Source organism: Buteo buteo, chromosome 17, assembly GCF_964188355.1.
Source record: "Buteo buteo chromosome 17, bButBut1.hap1.1, whole genome shotgun sequence".
Taxonomy (NCBI): Eukaryota; Metazoa; Chordata; class Aves; order Accipitriformes; family Accipitridae; genus Buteo; species Buteo buteo.
This window is the reverse complement of record NC_134187.1, coordinates 23124294-23144993: the sequence shown is the minus strand read 5'-3', so window position 1 is coordinate 23144993 and position 20700 is coordinate 23124294. Positions and strand designations below refer to the sequence as shown.

General features: G+C 40.3%; 1 protein-coding gene across 2 annotated transcripts in view; it reads right to left on the bottom strand.

The window, feature by feature from the left end:
* Nucleotides 1-13126, bottom strand: part of MYOM2 (myomesin 2) — a 79594-nt gene extending 66468 nt beyond the window's left edge. For both annotated transcript variants that reach the window (XM_075049258.1, XM_075049259.1), the window contains exons 1-7: nucleotides 13041-13126; nucleotides 7729-7806; nucleotides 4963-5096; nucleotides 3808-3927; nucleotides 2009-2147; nucleotides 1683-1840; nucleotides 708-800 (exon numbers count right to left, since the gene is read on the bottom strand). In XM_075049258.1, the coding sequence (XP_074905359.1) occupies nucleotides 708-800; nucleotides 1683-1840; nucleotides 2009-2147; nucleotides 3808-3927; nucleotides 4963-5069 (617 nt within the window). In that variant the 5' untranslated portion in view covers nucleotides 5070-5096; nucleotides 7729-7806; nucleotides 13041-13126. The remainder of the gene's footprint in view (nucleotides 1-707; nucleotides 801-1682; nucleotides 1841-2008; nucleotides 2148-3807; nucleotides 3928-4962; nucleotides 5097-7728; nucleotides 7807-13040) is intronic.
* Nucleotides 13127-20700: the final 7574 nt, after the last annotated feature.

Here is a 20700-nt window from a genome sequence, read left to right as displayed (position 1 = left end):
ATTTTCTTTTTAAATACCCCAGTCATGTCCTCATTTTTCTTTGGGTTTTTAAAATTTTTAAAAAAGCTTATACCAAGTCACATGTAACATGCAATACTTCAGTTGTTTAGGATAGCACAGGATTAGTTTTGGGAAGCAGTTCTACCCAGGCATTTTCTATATCACAATGTTAACATCATTTTGAAAAATAAAATTAGTTAAATTAGAATATTAAAAAAATAAATAAATTTACACTTCCTTACTTTTTGGAGAACAAAAATGTGGAGATCGAAAAGTAAACAAAACCTAACATATAATAAAACAAATACTGATGACTGGATATCCTTGCCCTGACCAGCTAAATTTTTGCTTACCTTAAAGAGCTTCATCATGGCAAGATCATAAAATACACAGAGAATTTTCCACTTTGAATGCTGAGAACATATAATTCTAATAAAAAAGGAACTACCATTTTTTCAGCTATTTACCCCTTTTCTATCTTGTAGATTGCTGGAGTTAAATAACAGAAATAACTAATTTTTCATTTCATTTTCATGATCTAATATTCAGCTATTTAGTGAACCTTCTCTAGCTTAAATGTGACTACCAACAGAGAGGTGTGCTGAATTTAACTCTCTTGCAGCCTTTGTGTGAATTTTTAATTGTATTTGATATAAAAAACATTGTGCAGAGTATGTAAAACTGTTGTATTCCCCAGAATAATCTACCTGTTTATATGCAACACATGTACTCCATATTTGCTTTCAATTCTGTACTTTGTTGGATCACTTGCAGGGGTAATCAATTCCTCATTTTTGTACCTGACAATAAAGAAAAAATAAACTCATTAATATCAGCTACTATTCACTGCGTTAATTTAGTAGATTTTTATATCCAGATATCATTTACTAACTTCTGAGCTCTCTCTATAAATCTTCTCTACTTGCAGAGAGTATTTTCCAGTATGTATGGGTATATACACATTGGGCCATGAAGGCAAAGGGGGACCACCATTGCAGTAAGAAAGTGGAAAGAGAAGATGTGCACCCAAACCAGAAGAGTAGGCAGTGAGTAGAGAGAAGATGGCACGTGACTTGAGCTCACCAGTCCACTAGCCCTGACACAAGATGGGAATCAAATTTTGTCTTGGATCACAGTAAAGCACTTCAGCACAACGGAAGCAGCAACAGGATTGTGCCTCAGGTTAGATCTTCACAGTCCAGCCTGGGCTCTCACACATACAGGACAGCACGTGTCTGGAGAGGAGGGCAGCTTCAGGGATGTTACATTCATGTCCACCTCAACAGAGTGTGACACAAAGCGAATACAGATACAGCCCATGACAACAATGGTGCCATGCAAGTTTACCCAGGCTTAGCAAGTAGCCTGCGAGCTCTGTGTATTTTGCCATTTGCTAGTTCATCATCAAGGAACTCAATGGCTGGAAAGACTGGAATGCCTTCCACAGTCTGCCTTCTGAAATACTCGAGTTTGCTTCTCACACCACACAGGGCCATTCAGCAAGCTGTCCTCCCACACCTTCCACTGCAGTATCAACTGCTACGATCCAGCACAGCTATGAGGATTATAAAGGGGGTTTAACATAGCCATTATGTATGTGACACTTACCAGTTATGCCATAACTTCCAAATGAAAAAAGCTTAACAACATTTTTAGAGGGCTAGGAAAGGCCGGTCTCTTACCATTGTACAACAGGGGTGGGAAATCCTTGTACAGTGAAGCAAAGGCTCACAGACATCTTTTCCCAGACAGTGTGAGACCTCAGGCGCACTAGAATTTCAGGAGCTCGACTTATCCTTTCCTCAACAGCGTGTCTTTCCAGAGCCATATTTTCTTCTACCTATTAAACACAGGAAAATGAAAAGAAGCATCTAGCACCAGACTCAAATGGGGTAGAAGACCTAATCTTAGATCCACAAAATTAAAAGATGCTAAATCACCCTTGGCCTAAATGTCAGTATATCTTATAATTCTGCTTGGATAGGAACAAAAAGATTCAGCACTGTACCATCCTTTGTATAGCAAGCCTATCCAGATGTTCTCTAGCACGGTGCCTGGCTGTGTGAATCTCTTTTTCCAAAGCAGACAACTCACTGGCAAACCGGATCCTTTTCTCGTCACTTGCGTGAGACTTTTGTTCATGAGTCCTGTAGGACAAGAAAAAATATCAGGTAAGAGTAAGCAATATGAAGCTTTAAGATTGTCACTCATGCACATTAGACAACTGAGGGGTCTGAAACAATATCAGCAAGATGTAAAATCTAGTTTAGGAATTACTCTTAGAGTCTATCTGCCTATCCTAATGAGCAAGTGAAATGAATATGAATATTCCTTCATTTTCTTTCTCCCTGTATATGTGGTGCCATAGCTTCAGGTCTTGAAAGCTGGTGTGGTCACACTGATGTGGTACCCCAGAGCCTTAGTCCTCTGGTAACCAAGATCAAGAACCTACCTGGCTTCCTCTGGCCCCTAATTTTCCTTCCCATGGACACAATAAGGCATGTTCTGTGCCTGTTCACACCCTGACAAGAGTTGGGCCTTGCTTATGGTGTGCCCTCGGCTCTAGCACCTGGGAAGCTCTGCTAGCTTCATGGGCTCTATCAGCTGACCTCACCTGAAAGATACAGACTAAGGAGTTCACAAGGATTTGATGAACCACTGCATGCAGAAAAGCTGTCCTTGGACAAGAGTGAGTGGGAAGTATTATAGAAACTACCAGGAAAAGACAACATTTTGAGAAATTTGTGGGTTGTTCCCTGAAAATTTAGCTCCATAGATTTTTCAGAATTCCTAAAATAAACCCCAAGTCAAAAATGTTTTTAGTAGGAGCTACCTCAAGCTCCTGCATTCATGTTGATTCAGTAAGCAGCCTATGCTACTCTTTGCCTTGCCAACAGGACAAAAGAAGGGAGCTGAATATAAGACATTTCTAACATGACTGTCATTATAGAATATGGCAAGACTCTTAAAGCATAACCCAACATGCCATGAAGCAAATGAGAAGACCTGCAGAAGTTCAGTGAACAGTAGCTCAAGACATTATTTGTCTGGTATTTTAAAAATATTTCTTTGTATAATTTCAATGTACTTTAAACCAACCTTGTTCTGCCATTGTTTTTTTATATTGATAAAATTTAAGACAATTTTTTAAAAATAAATTAGAATATACAAATTAATTTGATTTTCCTAGAACATTTTGTTTCTAGGATGTATATTTCAAAACAATCAAAGTGCCAGAACCATACAGATGTATATGATTTTTGCAACACATTTTCTACAAACAAGGCAGAGTTCATTCTTGTAGTATAAATTCTCTATGTCTTTGGTGCAGTCGCTGTAGAGCATGGCAGAGCAGAAACAGTCAAATTCACTAACAAACAGGAATATTGCCGTCAGCACATTTACTATAAGATTTCTTATCAAGGCTGTAACTGAGATGCGACAGTAAGCCCTTTTGATATTAAGGAAATAACTCAAAATGTTTAAATTGATCCAAATCAGGAATTTAGGAATAGTGGAGTAGATCTGTTCAAAAATGAGTTTTGGATCCCAGGCAGATTCTAATTTATTTTGGTTTTAAAGCTGTTTTCAAGGGTCAGAGTGGGGATTAGGGGAACAACTCTGGGTTGAAATATGAGATTGAAAGTGACACTCAGTCATTTAGTACTCCAGCCAAAATAGATTAGTGAAGAACAGTGACAGAGAAGCCTCCAGTCTTGTCAACTCTGAAAAGAGCCCTAGCAAAAGAGCGATAGTAAATGGGACCAGAGCCACTACACAGGTCAGATGGGACCAACAGAGCTTTACCTTTTCCTGGATTCTTGCATTGCTTCATGAGCCAAGGTGCGTGCCCTCCTGGCACAGAGTCTACATGTCGTTTTTCCCAAGCCAGATGATTCATAATAAGCAGCCTGTCTGGAAGCAGCCCTTCAAATATGAAAGACATTGTTAAAACCCAGCAATTCCAGTAAAACATGAACTCACAAAAGTCAAAGAAATTACTTTAAATGAGCTGAATACCATGATTAAGCACTGTTCAGTGAGAAACCTGCTTTGCATTCCTCATTGACTGCACTAGGGTGCTGATTCTCACTTGTCCTTCAAGGGCTTAATGCCCATCATCTGTCACTGGGGATCATTAGGCATTTTATTTCATTCAGTTCTATTAAATTTATACTTGTCTCTGTCTCCAATCATTCAAATGCTAGGATAGTACTTCAGTGAACCACGAAGGTACCAGCCTGTCTAATACACAAATCACACAGAATCCCTATAACATTGTCTATTTCTAAATATTCCTGCCTTTCTACACTTCATAAAACCTTCTGCATAAACTCTTCCCTTTCATAAGGGAAGCTGAACAAGCTAGAGAGCTAGCTGGGCATCTTAATTACTGAGGAGGGAGGACAGTGATTCTTAAGCAACCAAGATTCAAAGCTTCAGGCTTTGAGGTACAAAGAATGTGTATCTTGTGGCTAAAACTCTGAGATTTCACATGAAAGGAATTAAACCTTTATTTAATTTTAAAAAAGCAAATTGAATGACAAAAACTATAATTAGGAATCGCCAACTTCAGGAGAAGGAACATCCTCATGTTGTATGGAAGAACAGGTAAAAACTTGTTTCTGTGAGTTACAATAAATTTCATGGCAATTTTTCTTAAGTCAGAGTTTCAATTGGAGCCTAAAAGGAAGAATTTCCAACTTGGAGGTAGTAAACAGGACAGATCCTGAGCTAAAATGTCTGTGTAGGTGAGTTGCAACGTAGCTATAAAGTCTAGCTATACTGGTGGGAGACTCTAGACAAGGAGCATCCCAATGGAAGGAATTGGAAAATTACCATTCTGAATAAATCACAATTTGGGGGGGCAGGGAGGGGAAGCTAAATATCTTGATTTTTAAGAACTGATTACCCAAAATAGAAACCTCTCTACGCTCTGTAGGTGAAATACATGGCACTTACTTTCTTGCTGCATATTCCTCAAGTACATATCTTGTCTGAATGTTGCGATAGGACTGATCGAAGTGCTTATGCCTTCTCTGGTAAAATGGCACCGCTACTGAAGACATATTTCAGTTTGTTACAACCAGTAATTCCTGCAGAGAATGGAATCATATTTAGCCATATATTTCAGACACTTAGGTTTAATATTTTTTTGATACACAGACGTGTCTGTACATGTACAAATGTATAAAATTCCATCAATTTATGACAAATAGAGCCATCACTGATATATATGGGTACCTCAGGCTGTATCTTATCAGCCACACAGTGTGAGCTATGGAATCATAGATGATAGAGCTAGAAGAGAATTTATCGGATCATTTTTCCCCCTTCTGTGCAGATGTCATGTAACATCTCCACAGAAATTTCCAGGGATGGAAATTTGACAGCTTTGAGGACATTTTTAAGTGTTTCATTTCTCCACTCTTCAAGCTTTTTTACTTTGTCCCTTGTTGAAATTAATGTTCATTGTTTCTTGTCCAATTCACCATGACAACAAAAAATAGACTGCATTCACCCACTTTTGCAGCAGCCTGTTGAAGATTTTGTTCACATGTCCTTTCAGCTCTCTTGTTTAAACTAAATAAAGGAGGCTTATCCAGTCTTTTTGCATAGGTTATTTTTTCTAGACTTCTAATCATTCTGGTTGACCTCCTGTGGACTTTCTCCAAAGCATGGCATAGTTTGACCAGTATTAGGATAGAAGCTTCTCAGAAATGTTCAGGGAGCTCCCAGAAGCAGTGTGGGTGGGAAGAGCACGTTTCCCACTTAGTCGGAGTTAAGCAAATTCCCAACCATGGCATTAAAAGAACCTGGAGGTGCCCACACCCCTTTGTGCTCATTAGAAATATGATGACAACTTCTTGCAAAAGTAGGGAATGTTACCAGCCATGTCCTGAGTAGGTGCCAGCTTGTGTAACTACCGTCTGCTGAATAAGTTCCATTTACAGTCTCAGTTGGATGTGGGGATCTTTACTCCTGGGCCACTTGGCAGGATTCCAGGAGGGCAACCGAACTGCCAACGCCTTCCCCAGGAGATGTCCGCACTTCCGCGACAGCAGAAGCAATTTCCCAATATAAAGTCTATAAAGCAGCTTGGCCCAAATCCTGAACATTTTAGTCGGGCAAATTCCTGCAATAACATCTAATTTCCTCCTGAAAGGTAAGGAGCGCCCCGTTGTTATAGTCCCACGCAGGGTGCAGCCTGTCAGCTCCGCTCCAGAAGCTGGCGTACAGGCAGAGGCATGGCCTGGGACCCCCCTCAGGGCTACCCATGGGAAGTGAAGCAACACTAGCTCATCCAGGAGCCATATTAAGAGGGTGTCAGGGTCCTGGGGGCAGCAATGGACCTGACTGTCCCTGCCCAGCCTCCTCCAGGAGGCCTCCACCCTGCCCACGGCCTAGGACCTCACTGCAGCCCCCCAGGGCCCTGCCCAGGCAGGGGCCCTGCCCAGCCATGGGCCCTGTCAAGAAGAACCTGCCAGTGATGGAAATCCTCAGCCCCACACCAAAAGCCTGCATTTGTAACAAAAAGTCCCCTAAGTAGGTGGCTTCATTATGTGTAATAAAATAGAAGCTCCAAGGGATTTGAAGAGAAATCTTATGAACTCATTTAGGTACAACATGAGCTCCTGTTACTTAATTTCAAGGGCTTTGGTACTGACCAGTTTTAGGCCATGGTCTGTTTCCTATTAAATATCTGGAGATATCTGCTTTGGGGACAAAAATGAGCAATATCCACATTAAAATTTAATTAATAACTGTTTCAGGAAAAAAGTAGTTTCTGGTAAAATGAGCTCTAGCGCAAAATTGAAGGAATTCAGTCACTACGACATTGTCAACTTTCAAATTCCATGTAATTTTTTTTGTTTCATTAATCTTTTTACAGTGTGAAAAGGACATGCAACCGTTGTACCTTAATAAAATATTGCTAAAAATAGGTTTCTAGATGTTTATTACTTATTCTGAAAGCAATCATGTTTTTTTATTAATATCTCATGTTTTCAAAAATTGTTTTGCAAAATCCCCATTTGAGAATGGGAAGCAATGATAAATTTGTTGAAAAATTACAGATATTATCAAGACTTTTGCATGAATTTTTAAAGTGTGACTTGCTAACATTTTTTCTAATTGTATTACTAGCCAGAATGTATATGCAGAAGGAATCATTTTCTACATTTCATTGCAGCAATTTATTCTTGAAAAATGAGAGCTAAATTTCTTATACAACACATCATATTTTTAGAAAGAAGAATGTAAGATGATCCAATGAAAGACTGCAATTTAGTTTAGCAAGTCACTTCATTTTATGTGTTTGTTTGGCAATTTTACCTGAACTGTATAAAATTAAATCCAAATTAATTTTTAAAAAACATGTTTTATAGGCTAAGAAATTGAACCTTTAAACATGGTAAAATACCTGCAAATACCATATTTCCAGCATATAGTATTTACCAACAGAAGAAATGCTAGTTATTGATTAAGTAGTGTAATAAATTCCAGCTGTGTTTGTTAGTTTCAGGTATTCAAAAGCAGAGTCAGATGCCCCCAAGTCATGACATTCTTACATCAGCTAGTTTTCCAAGAAAAAGACCTCTGCAGGAGAAGACAGTAGGTATATTTAATAGCAGATACATCATATTGAAAAAAGTCATGAGATCTAAAGAGCAGAGGTTTTACAATTTATGACCTGATAGCTGCATCTTCTGCATAACCTATAGTTACCTTTTCAACACTTTCTCAAGAGATACAAGAATGACAAGTCACACGTTCGGGAATGAGAGCTCGGCAAATTACCAGACACTACAAGACAAAAATAAAACAGGTTTACATCATTACTACAGGACATTAAAGAAATGTATTACCACATTTCTAATGAAATAAGAAAGTTAACATGACCCAAGTTAATACAGCACGGTGCAGGACCTTGCAGAGACGCTAACTTACCTGGGTGCCCACATGCAATGCTGAGCTGACAGGGACCTATTAACTCATCATACGACACATTGTCTTAGTTACATGAACACGGTTACACAGACTCATGAGCAGCCTTGGCTTCTCCTAGTTTTGGTATCTGTACATGACATTATGCTATACCTGCAGACATCAAATGCTGGTTTTCTTCCTGCTGTCTAGCTGTGTGACTATTGTGTAAATGACATTTGACTTCCGCCTTAGTTCATACATTAACTGGACAGTTCATGGTATAATGTTCCCTCTTTTCTATTTTTAATTAGCCTTTTCACCTAAATGAAGGTGCAAAGGGCAAACCCATAGATTAACCTGACTCAGCTGTTAAGTGCTACTCATGTTTACATGTGCCCCAGTTAAATAAGTCTGTGAATTTATCAACATGCGATTTACATGTTGCTATGTATGTAACTCCCACTGAGATCTGACATAAGGGTTGCAGAGTAATGCCTGTGTGTATGGATGGATCACAGTCTGGATTATTTTCATTTCTGAGATAGGAGAAAACATCTTTCTCATTTACAGTTCAGCCTTTTCCACTAAATATAAAACTTACATTTCGATTAGCATATCTTCTTTTATTAATCAGCACCCAGGGTTTCTCAAAATTTGGGTTCAGATATTTTTCACATTTACTCAAACAGCCTTAGAATAGAAACAAGTGTAGCCATCCACTCCCAGCCTCCATACAAGCAATTAACTGAGTTTGTTAGCAGCCAGACTCATTTTGCCTTCTGTTAACACAGAGGGGAGCTGCCTGGCAACAATTCCAAATGTAATAATCATCATCAGTTAATTACAATGATGCTTGCAGGGTATGTATTTAGTACTTAATAGTGCTGCAAAGACAAGTATTGGAAGAGCAGAACACAGCCCCACTGTAAAACCAGCTTCAGCAGAGTCTACAGAGCATGTAGTGTATCTTGAGTTCATGATAAGAGAAGTTTCTATCATCTTCCTAGGAACAATGTGTAGACTCTGTTCCTAGTTTTCCATGGATACACATTTATGTGAGGTGTCTGAAATGTATACTAATATTTAGTCAACATACCACTAATAGTTAGATAACATGTTATGCACATGACAGCTTAGCCCCATTGAAGTTATCAATTTAGATGAACCAAGATTTTATTACCGGCAGTGGCTGGAGACCTAATTATACTGGCAAGTCAATTGGTGGCAGTAACTCAAAAGCAAGATGCAGGCAGTGGTCTGGCAGAGGCACTGGGGAAAAAAAACCCAAAACATTTCCCAATGCGAAATTGAAAATTCAACAATAAAAAAAATGCATAAATAGGCCAAGAGAGAGATAAATTAATCTTCTGGATACTTTTAACAAAATAAAAAGCAAATCTCAAGTTTTATTCACCAAGTTCTACTGGTATGGGACTGCAAGAGTTACAGAGAACTTACTGAAATATATGGCCTGTGTGTCACAACTGTTGAACTTCATCCATGCAGATCCTATTAATGGCCCTTAATTTCAAGAAAAAGACCTAGAGTTACAGGACAAGATGGTCCCAAAACTTTTAGTCTCTCATCCAACCTTTACTTTTTTTGGTGGAACACATTGGCATTGTATTCCTACCCTTTATTATTATTATTATTGTTATTGTTATTGTTGTTGTTGTTGTTGTTGTTGTCGTTGTTGTTATTGTTATCATTATCATTATTCCTATTTATTTCTATGACTGTAAAGGCTGAGGATATCAGAAGGACCTAAACTGCACTAATCTATGTGCCGTATAAACCACTCAGAAGACTATTAAACCCAAACAAAAATATTAAGTCAGCCAAAATGTCTTTAAGGATTAATGATGTAAAACACAGGTGAATTACACTGTTAAATCAGTTTACACAAATACACATTTCCACATGCATAGCAGCATGTATATAAGAATTTATACTTGATCATGTGTAAGAGACAGAGTTCCCAGGCCAGGATGTGCATAGTTTCATGCCATAGTAATACTGATCTGAATAGAAAGCAATAATCTAGGACCACGTGACAAGGGGCCACATTCTTGAGCAGAGAAGCCAAGGGTCTGATATAGACATTGTTAGTTTGATAAGTGAGTTAATTTAAGATTTAAAGGACAGGCAGTAAATTGTAGCATGATCATTCACATAGCCTCAGAGAGCAGGCACACAACCAAATAAATTGATGGATGGGATTGACAAATGCCACGGGAAGAACATGGTTGTGCTCACCATAGATAGACAACTTCCATTCCCAGACTCAGGAGGCTCCTGTCATGAGCAATGTACTATACAGCATGTACTTTCTCTGCCTGACCTGTCAATGCTACACCATGCAACATGCACTTTCTTTGCTCATCTCTGTCCTTGTCCATCTGCAGAAGTGCCAAAAACAATTTGCGGGTTCTTGCCTGCCCTCACGTAGCCTATCCTCCACATTCTGGCTTAAAGATGAGTACATCCTGCTCCTACATGCATATCTTCATTCTTGGTCTTCCTCTGTAACCCATCTTTCTCAAATATCTTTGACCTTTTGTATTGACTTGAAGGTTTGTCCTGTTTTACCCATGAAGTAAACACTGTTTCCTCTACCTCTCTGTAGTTCTGCTTGTTGTTCTTAACATTGTTCAAATCTAAGTGTTTTTAGGAAGCCCTGTTTTGCCAACTTATACTTTCATGCTACATTAAAGCCTGTGATATTTCTCTGATAAAATGTATTTAATTCCATATCACCTATATACCACCACCAAAGATAAAAGGAAAGAAAAAGAAAAAAAAAACCAACACCCTTCTAGTCATCAGTTGCTTCTAATGACCAGTTTAAAGAATTACCATATTGCCTCAGAAAACATGTGGTCCTTTCCAGATGGTTATATCAATCCTGTAGAAATTGCAGTAGATAATAACATAAGAATGTTTTCCCCCAGGAAGCTTACTTTGGTGGAAATCTTGTAAAACCAGCATGAATCATTATGCAGCTCATAGACACTGCAGTCTAAAACAGAATGGGATGTAGAGGGTCTGGTAATATCTTCCCCATTTTGGTAATAAAATTTTAAAACACTAATATGTCTCTCCAGTCTTTTATCTCTGTGTGCATGTGTGTATTTAGATCTCACACAGAAAGTTATGTTTGGTGGATGAAAAATGATGAACTTAAAAAAACACACAATCTACTGTCATTTTAAAATGCTTCTGTCTTTCCCATGGAAGGGTTTTTTCCTTTTGCATAATAAGAATTCAGTTTTAACTTTTCTGACAACAGAATACAAATGCTTCAGAAATTAAGAAAGCATATGGAATTCTCATTTGCATAAACCCTGTGGAATTCCAGACATTACTCAGCAAGCTTTGAGATTCCCTGTCTTTTCTTTTCTTATGTCTTCAGCTACATTATAGCTGGTCTTACATTTTACTGATCATAACTCCTTTGCATGGGAATAGTATTATCCTAGTTCCACAAATCAATTTTAAACAGAAATCTTGTGGAGAACAAGTTCAGTCTGGTTCAAATCATCCCCAGAAGTGCGTGCATTGCTTTTCTCATTAAACCTAAAAATGGAGTTCTCTCATCTATTGCTAGTCATCTGAATATCCAGCAAAGCAACATTTTCAAGCAGCTGACAATACTGGCCATCACAGGCATGTCTATTCTTTATTAGCAATTTCATATGTTTTGAATGAGTAAACTTTTAACATTTCACTACATCAAATGATTCTGCTTGCAAAGACATACAGGTAGATTAAGCAATTTAATGCAATCGTTTCGCTATGGTACATGTATGATTAGTGAGAATGCACACTTTGACCTTGTAATAGTCCCTGAATGGTTTGCTTCACCCACTAGCCATAACAGTTAGAGTGGAGGCAATTTGGAATATTCCATGGGTGGTCACGGTCATAGCCACAACCCTTGACGAAGTTAACCATCAGTTTTACTCCGTGGCAAGTAGGTAGAAGGCAGAGCCACGGGTACCCTTCCCTCCAGCAGGGTCATTGCTGTGCAGGGGAGCACCAGTTCCTGCATTGTTGTAAATCTAAAAAAATGTAATTTCAGCTTTTCTATGACTCTCATGTTGGAAGGGAGTGGAAGCCTCCAATGTGACTTCTCTTGCCATGTCCCTGTTATAAGCTAAGCAGTACATAGCCCAGAGAAGGTACTTATGTAGATGCTTTCTTACGAATTCATGATCTTACATGACTGGGAAGTAAATGAGGCTGAATCTGTCCACATTGACTTGAAACCTTGCCATTCTAACATTCCAAATGCACAAAGAGTTGCAACATGTTCCCACAAAAGTTTCAAGGTTTCCCTCACTTGGCAAGTGTATTACATCCCTTCAAATGGACAGCAAGCCATGTGAGACAGTGAGATGGTGAAAGTCACTTCCCATCATCCTAACCTTCACTATCCTTCATTACGATACTTTCATTGGCTCATAGGTATTATCAACACACAGGTGTAGTTTCAAGAGCATGAACATGATTTCCCAACACTCTATCAGTGGTATTTAGCTGGAATTTTCATGTGGCACAGAACACATCGTGTAGCTTACAGCAATACAGACACCAGAAACGTATCTTCTGAAGACATGTACTTGAAAGTATGGTAAACAAAAAATAAAAGTAGAATTCTCTGTCCTAGCTACATCCCATTCTTCAGCATACCAAATAGTTTTGCCAGCTACTATAGGATTTTATGCTAAATTATTTACACACATACTTCAGATAAATCATGTTTTGTCTCTTTATACAGGGTAGCACACAAGAAGTTGGCATTGCCAATATATGTGCAATTGGAGAAGTACATATACCAATAGGCTATGGATTGGTATAATCTAGTTCTTTATATACAGAAAGAAACAGAGGAAATGTAATACACAATAAAATCAGGCTGACTATGCACAGAATAAACCAATTCAACTTTACTTTTTTGTTTGTCTTTTCATAAATCAGTCTGTGTAGTGCTTATTGCTTGTTTTTCCCAAGGAAGGTAATCCATTTTTTACAGAAAAGCACCCAATATCCTCCCACAATCACTCCTATTTGTTCTGAACAAGAAAAACCTAGATAAAAAATGGACTTACCAAGGGATATAGAAAAACTGCAAAGCAGAGAGGAAGACCAGCCTTTCCCAGCTTAGTAAACTCCGGCTGAGGAAAACAAAAATAATTCCCCTCTCTAAAGGCTACTGCCCCTTCACTCCCATTTAAGGGCAGATGCAGTGCTATATTTAGAACCAACCAAGTGATTCTCCCAAAACTGAGGTCAGCCTAATAGACAATATGGCTGGACTATAAAGGCAGAAGAAAAGCTCTATCCCATATGCAGTTTTATACTCTATTTTAATAAAAGATAGACCTCATTCCTAACAAAAAATGGTTATGTTAGAAGTGGGGTTTCTTTTCCCAGCAACACCAAGCACATGGGGAACAGTTTAATGTCAGAAAACAGTTTAAGCTTTTTATTTAGAAATTATTGAAGTTTTAAAATAATCAGTAACTTTGAAGACCAGTGAGGAGATATAAACTCCAGAATCTTATTAGTAGAGACATGAGAACCCCTTGGTGCCTCAGGCTGTAAAATGAGCCTCCCTGTTGCCTTCTTAAGAGCTCCCTGGATTTGAGAACATGGCTGCAATATGCAAAAGCATAGCAACTGTATAAAAAACCTGTTAACATAGATTTAAAGAAAGTCCAGTTCCTACTCACTATTTCCATCTCCATAATGTCACCAGTCAACCTGAGAGAGATTTCTCTGTGTCTTGTAGATAAAGTAGGAGGAATTAATATGTATAGAGACATACACAGGCAGAGGAAAAAACACAGCCAAAGAACTTGATTCTGTGAGAACCCAATGGTCCCTGATTACTACCAACTAAAATGGAGATTTGGTGCCTGTAGGGCTCCTAGTTTTCTATCCAGAAGCTCCAAGGCACCGCTGTGGTGGCTCTGACATGTCCAGATGCAATGGGGTAGCAGCACTTGCTCTGCAGAGCTCGTGAGCATGGGCTCAGTCCCTCTGCCCCATTCTGGTGGCATGCAACCCCGTAGGGATTTGTCCCATGACATGAGCCCATATGGGGGAAGGGATGGAAGGGTAGGAACTCTGACAAGGCTTTGTGACAAGCGTGAAGAAATAATCACGTTCCTCTCATTCTGTCTGGAAATAGGACAACGTGTCTGGGAAAACCTGGCTGTATGGCAGACCTAATCACACCTCATGACTTGGCCCATAATGACTCAAATCCAGTGAGTCAGCAACATACAATAAGTAGGGAATTCATTGATGTTCAAAGTATTTGAAAATAACAAGATCTATTTTCAATTTACTTATATAGGAATGGGGTCAAGACCAAAGTCACTAAATGACAATTGAGATCTTCCAGTGCTTGCTATAAGAAACTTTGATACATGAACAATGCTCTTTAAAGTAATGCTTTCTTCTTATGCATATACATATGGGAAGCAAAGCAAGATGTGGAAAAGCCTTTAACCTCTTACCACATCCACAGTATTCATCCAAGTTTCCTAAATAGCTCTGGTAAGGATCTTTCCTACTTTCTTATCGTCTAGGACTACCATTTGCTTGACACAGACTTCTCCCTCCCTCCCATTGATCTTAAATTATAACTCAGTCTGACAGAATTAGAACTACAGACAGACACAGTGGAATGACTGCATATGCACCAAGCATAGATGTTGCTTCAGAAGCAGCTGTCAAAGTAATTAGCATGTAATAATCCAGAGCAAACCCACTTTACTTACACAGCTCCTTCTCTTCTCTCCTATTGCATTTTCCTGTGGGAGGTAAGAGGTCAGTTTTCAGGAAAACTTTAAAGTTCTCATTGCACTCTCTGCTTTTAATTTCTTGTTCTACATTTATTATCTTTAAAGAAATGGAGGAATGTACAGCCTGCTCTGTCTGCCTTTACATTTGAGCTGTCTTCTATTTTAAGTTCTTTCTTCAGGGTGTGATTGGATGTCAAAAATGTGAAAGTGCATCCTGAGGGCTGTGGGGAACATGCCATAGGCAAGAACAAGCCATGCAGTGGGGCCAGTCCCATGTTGCCTCCAGGTAAATCCTTCTCTTCATAGATATTCACAAAATAGGATAGAAGGGAAAACTGCAGCATTGTATTATTCAGTGGTGTTGAAATTCAGGCAGCAGAGCACCAAAAATTATCCAGCATTTTAATAGTAAAATAATTTATACTACATTCCCAAACAAACTTCCTCCCTGGCACTGAAGCCATCTTCCCCTGATCCCTCCACTTCCCAAATAGAAGTTCTTCCCTAAGAGGTGCCTTTTTAAAGCAGAGATTTAGCAGGGTATCAAAAGGATTATTCAAGCACTTAAAACTGATCATGTGCTAAAATCCTTTTGTGAATGTGGTATTTTAGAATTACCTCTTTATCTTATACCAGTCCCTTGATGTGGGCTGTTTAATTGATACAGGCTTAAGTAATGGCCCAACTACTCCAGTAAAGGGGAAGACAAAGACCTCAAATGGAGCTCAGAAAAAAGATGCATTAGCTTTTTAGCTACTGGAGGAAACATCAAAACAGCAATGAAATGAAATGTAATGCTGTCAGTAGAGGTGTGCTTCTAGCCTGTAAGAGTGCCTTAATAGCAGCCTTGTGCCTTTCGCTTTCTCCAGTTCCAAGAAAACCTAATGCATCTTTGTTAGTATGTTAGCTCTTGTTTTCCTCAAATGCTTGTAGCATATTTATAGTTTCATATAAATTAAAAGATTGGTAACTAGCAATGAAGTTCCTCATCTCTGCAGCAGTCCTAATTATTCACAAAGCCCTGTGGTAAGGTTTCTAAAGCCGTGCTAGAACAATGGCTACTGTGCGCTGGTGATCATAGAGCAGTCTCTTGGATTTCTTTCACAGCTACCCAGGTCCTAGCATCTCCCTTGGCATTACAAATGAAAGACAAAACAATGCATGCAAATTCAACCATACAAAGAAGAAATCATGTTCTTTCCTCAGTTACTGCCTTTGGTCAGAAGTTCAGGATTATCAAGTATGGGGTCCATACATGTACCAAATAGAATGTGTCTTATTCAAAAGAGAATACCACCACCTGACAGACTTATTTCAAAACAATTTTGGAGGCAATGCACCTGCTTATGAAGATTATCTAACAAGAGAGCGGTAACACACTTGACTGCTGACAGCACTGTAAAGGTGTTCAAGCAGCTGAGCACAAATCCCCAAGGGAAAAGGCACTTAATTGCCTCTTTCAGGTGGGGAGACAACAACCCCATCCCAGCTCCTAAGTTTAAACACTTCTCTCTCTACCTCCTGTTTTCTGCTTATTTTCATTTTTCTTGATGTGTTTTCTCTTCCTCTATTAGAACCTTTTTATTTTCTTTTTCGGCACCCAACTTGCAAGTATTTTAAGGTTGCTTACATGCAGATGGAAACTGCCAAAAGGTAAAGCTACTCCTCCCAGAAATGAGGATAGTCTGTGTGGAGATGAAACCACAGGAGAGCCAAGACATTTGGAGAAGGAGAAGGAGGAGACACTTGCAACCAAAAGAAGACTGTACAGATCCTGGGAGAGAGGACAACGGCAGCTGAAAAAAAAAAAAAACACACTAAAACAAACAAACAAACAAACAAACAAAAAACAGAAAACCAAAACCACTTGCTAGAAGCTGTTTTAAACAGCCAGTCAGGGATTTTCAACTGGCACTTCAACAGAGCTAGACCGAACTGCGTCCAGAACATCAGACACTTCTAGTATGAGCCTTTGAACAAATACTAAAAAAATACTAAAATACCTGAATATACAAAATGTTGGTATTTTTTCCCTGCAACCTAAGATAAAGTGAATCTCTTAGTAAGTATCCTTATTTATATCTAAGAAGACAAGCACACCACTGAGTTACAGTGAGTCAATCATTTATAAGATATTTAAACACTAATGTGTCACCCTGCTGTCCAGGGACCCACTCTAGAGCACATCAGAGTCAGTGGTAAGATTTTACTGACTCAGGAAAGCTGTGATTCATATCCTTCTTGATTTAATGCCCCTTTAAAAAGTTGACAGAGGGTTAGCTCAGCCACAAACAGAAAATACAGGGTTGCCTGGTGCAGCAGAATGTTTCAGCTACTATTTTGTGAGTTACTGCAAGTGGTAACAAGAGTATATTTTCCACTGCTTTGGACAGCACAAAATACTCTACAGATGGTAACAGGCTGACAGTGATACTTTAATAGAAATTGGTGTTTTAGCCAGTGCAAATACTTAGCTAAATATGTTTTCCTAAATTTTAGGGTGAGTCAAGCAAATTACAGTCTCTCGCCAGTGACATGAAGTTACAGCTCAGATTTCAATTTTTTTTTTTTTTAAATTTAATGAAATCTTTTGGAAGTGTTTCTGATAAACCTTAACAAAAACAACAGCACTTACTACAGTTTACTGACTGTAGTTAGTTAGACAAACCATACCACAGGAGACTCCACTAGCAGTCTTTCAGCTCAGTGACACCTCTTCATTTACCATTACGATGAGATCTATTTTCCAACCAAGTGCAAAGATAAGGACCATAATTATTTTTGTCTTACCCTACTATATTTGTGTCACACAATACACCCTGCAGATATGCACTGTAGCAACAGTTACCTCTATCAACTAATCTCAGTGTCAGCAACAACAGATTAAATCTCAACACAACCACAGGCTGTAAGAGGGCAAAGACAGGAACTAGTTACAGTGCAGCCATGTGGCCCAGAGGCCTCACCACCCTGGGAAATGCAGGTGAGACAGCTACAGGCCTAAATCCACCACTGGGTAGCACCATGCAAAGTCTATTTTAATGCTTTCAGGCTTCAGTAGCTGCCAGCTGTGGGGGTTACTGCTCTTAACAGCACCTACATACAGGACTGACACCAGACGTAAGCACAGACAGCCCAATCACAAAATCACAGAATGGTTGAGATTGGAAGGGACCTCTGAAGGTCGTCTTGTCCAGCCCACCTGCTCAAGCAGGGCCACCTAGAGTAGGTTGCCCAGGACCATGTCCAGATGGCTTTTGAATATCTCCAAGGATGGAGACTACACGACCTCTCTGGACAACCTGTGCCAGTGCTTGGCCACCCTCAGAGTAACTAAAAAGGGTTTCCTGATGTTCAGAACCTGCTGTGTTTCAGTTTGTGCCCACTGCCTCTTGAGCTGGCAGAGACTGAAGGTCACTAGTGCAGGCACACACACACAACACTCTCTAGGCTCACAAGCACGCTCACACATTTGCTGTCTGATCACCTACTCTCTCTCTGGTCTAGGTCGGTGTTGTAGTTTAAGCCCAGCCAGTAACAAAGCACCACAAAGCCGCTCACTCACTCCTCCCTGCCAGCTATGGTGGGATGAGGAGAAAATAGAAAGAAAGGATTGTGAGTCAAGTCAAGGTCTGGGAGGGATCACTCACCACTTATGGTCATGGGCAAAAGACAGGCTCAACTGGGGGAAGAAATGAAATCAATTTAATTTATTACCAATCAAATCAAAACAAGGATACTGAGAAGTAAACCCAAATGTTAAAACCCCTTCCTCCACCCCTCCCTCCTTCCTGGCTCAACCCCACTCCTGGTTTTCTCTCCCTCCTCCCCCCGGCGGCGCAGGGGGACGTGGAATGGGGGTTGGGGTCAGTTCCTCACACCTTGTCTCTGCTGCTCCTTCCTCCTCAGGGGGAGGACTCCTCACTCGGCCCCTGCTCCACCGGGGGGTCCCTCCCACAGGAGGCAATCCTTCAAGAACTGCTCCAGCGTGGATCCCTTCCATGGGCTGCAGTCCTCCAGGCACAGCCTGCTCCAGCGCGGGCTTTCCCCTGGAGTCCCGGCCATCTTGGGGGGCATCCATCCCCCTGCTCCGGCGTGGGCTCCTCTCTCCCCAGGATCCTCCTCCCCTCCTTCCTCACTCCCCTCGGGATCTGCACAGGGGTTCCTCTCCCATTCCCATCCCCTCACTCCCTGCAGGTTTTTTCCCCTTCTGAACTCTGTTCTCCCAGAGGCGCTACCACCATCACTGACGGGCTCGGCCTGGGCCAGCAGCGGGTCCGACTCGGAGCCGGGGAAGCTTCTGGCAGCTTCTCACAGGAGCCGGCCCTGCAGCCCCTGCCCTGCTACCAAAACCCCGCCACACAAACCCAAACCAGTCGGTGCTCACTGCAAACAGACTCACGCGCTCATAGACTCATCCCACCGACTACCCACACCCACAGGACCCCCCCAATACCTACGTGTAAGGCATAGGGGCACCCACACCCCCCGTCTGACTCCAACAGCTATCACCTGGTCCACTCATGCCAGTGCCCCCCATAACTGGCACTCAGTCCGTGCAGAACTCACACACATGGGATGAAGAGTGAGATTACACAGAGAAGTAGTTAAGAAAGGTTTTAAAGAAGATAGGACAGACTGCTGTGATCAGGCACAGGGCTCAGTCAGACAAGCATACTGACCAGCCCTGTTTTACATGACCAACCCCTTTTATACCCCTTTCTGTCTGTTCCTCTCTCTGTTCCTCCCCGATTCCTTCCCCTAAACATTTCTTCATCACTTTGCACAGATCTACCAACTCCCAGTCCTCTGGTCCAGCATCCAGGATCTTCACCCACCCCATCCCAACCCCTCCAGTTATAATCTTATCAGTTGCAAAGTCCAGGTTAGTTTTTCCGAAATAGCCCATCAATTAGTGTGGCTGGCAAGGTTTGTTTCTTCTCATAGTCTCCATCATTGTTTGTCAGGTCTGTGACTCTGTATGTTTGCTGCCTTTACCTTTTCTTATCACCCTGATCTTAGGTGCTCCTCAGTCAGATCATCTTGCTGGAATAAGCATTCTCGCACTCCACTATCCTTATCAATTAGTGCCACTAACCAGGTTTGTTTCTGGTTATTGACTTTGTTAACACTAATCAGTCAGGTTTTTTGTGTCTGTGTGTTTGGCTTTCCCCTTTTTATCATCCCATTTGACACGGTCCTCAGTCAGATAATCTTACAGAAAAAAAATAATTCTCACACTCCACATATCCTCACACAGATAATATGGAAATTATCTGCTCCTGTTTCACAAGGGAAAAGGAGAAGGAAAGGAATACATAACAGATCACTGGCAGATCACTGGCATGATGAGTCTAATGTGAGAGCTGACATGAAAACGTCAAACAGTATCAAGTTCAGGCTTGTCCCACTATTCAAGGTTATTGAACTTTGTGTGGCATATCCATCAGTTCATGTCACTGAAACCATGTAGCTATGCTGCATATGGCCTATGCCATGCATGATATAGTATCTTATGTCTGATCATAAATGTGCTCTAGAGTAATGAGCCTTTAGTATATTCCTGGAAGCAGGTAACTCTCATTAGAAAAATGGTATTGTTTGGTTTCAGGGTTAAATGATTCACATTGACAACAGCTTGAAGGAATGATACAGTGGAAGTCTGACCAGGTTTCACTATAAACAGGCAAGAACTATTGGAAATGCAGTCCAGGCACAATTTTTTCTAGGAGCAATAGCAGCTGGATCCCTTAATTCCTGTTCCTCACTACTGCTGGATTTCTTTGATTCTTTGGTTGTTATAACCGAAAGGATTGAGTTCACCACAGGTAGGTACAATGAGAAGTGTGCTAAGACTGACGGTTCCAGGCAGGGCCCAAATTTACACTCTTTTAATAGATAGCATTTGGTGTTTTTAGTAACAACAAAGGAAGGAACCACTGTTTTGCAGAAGTGC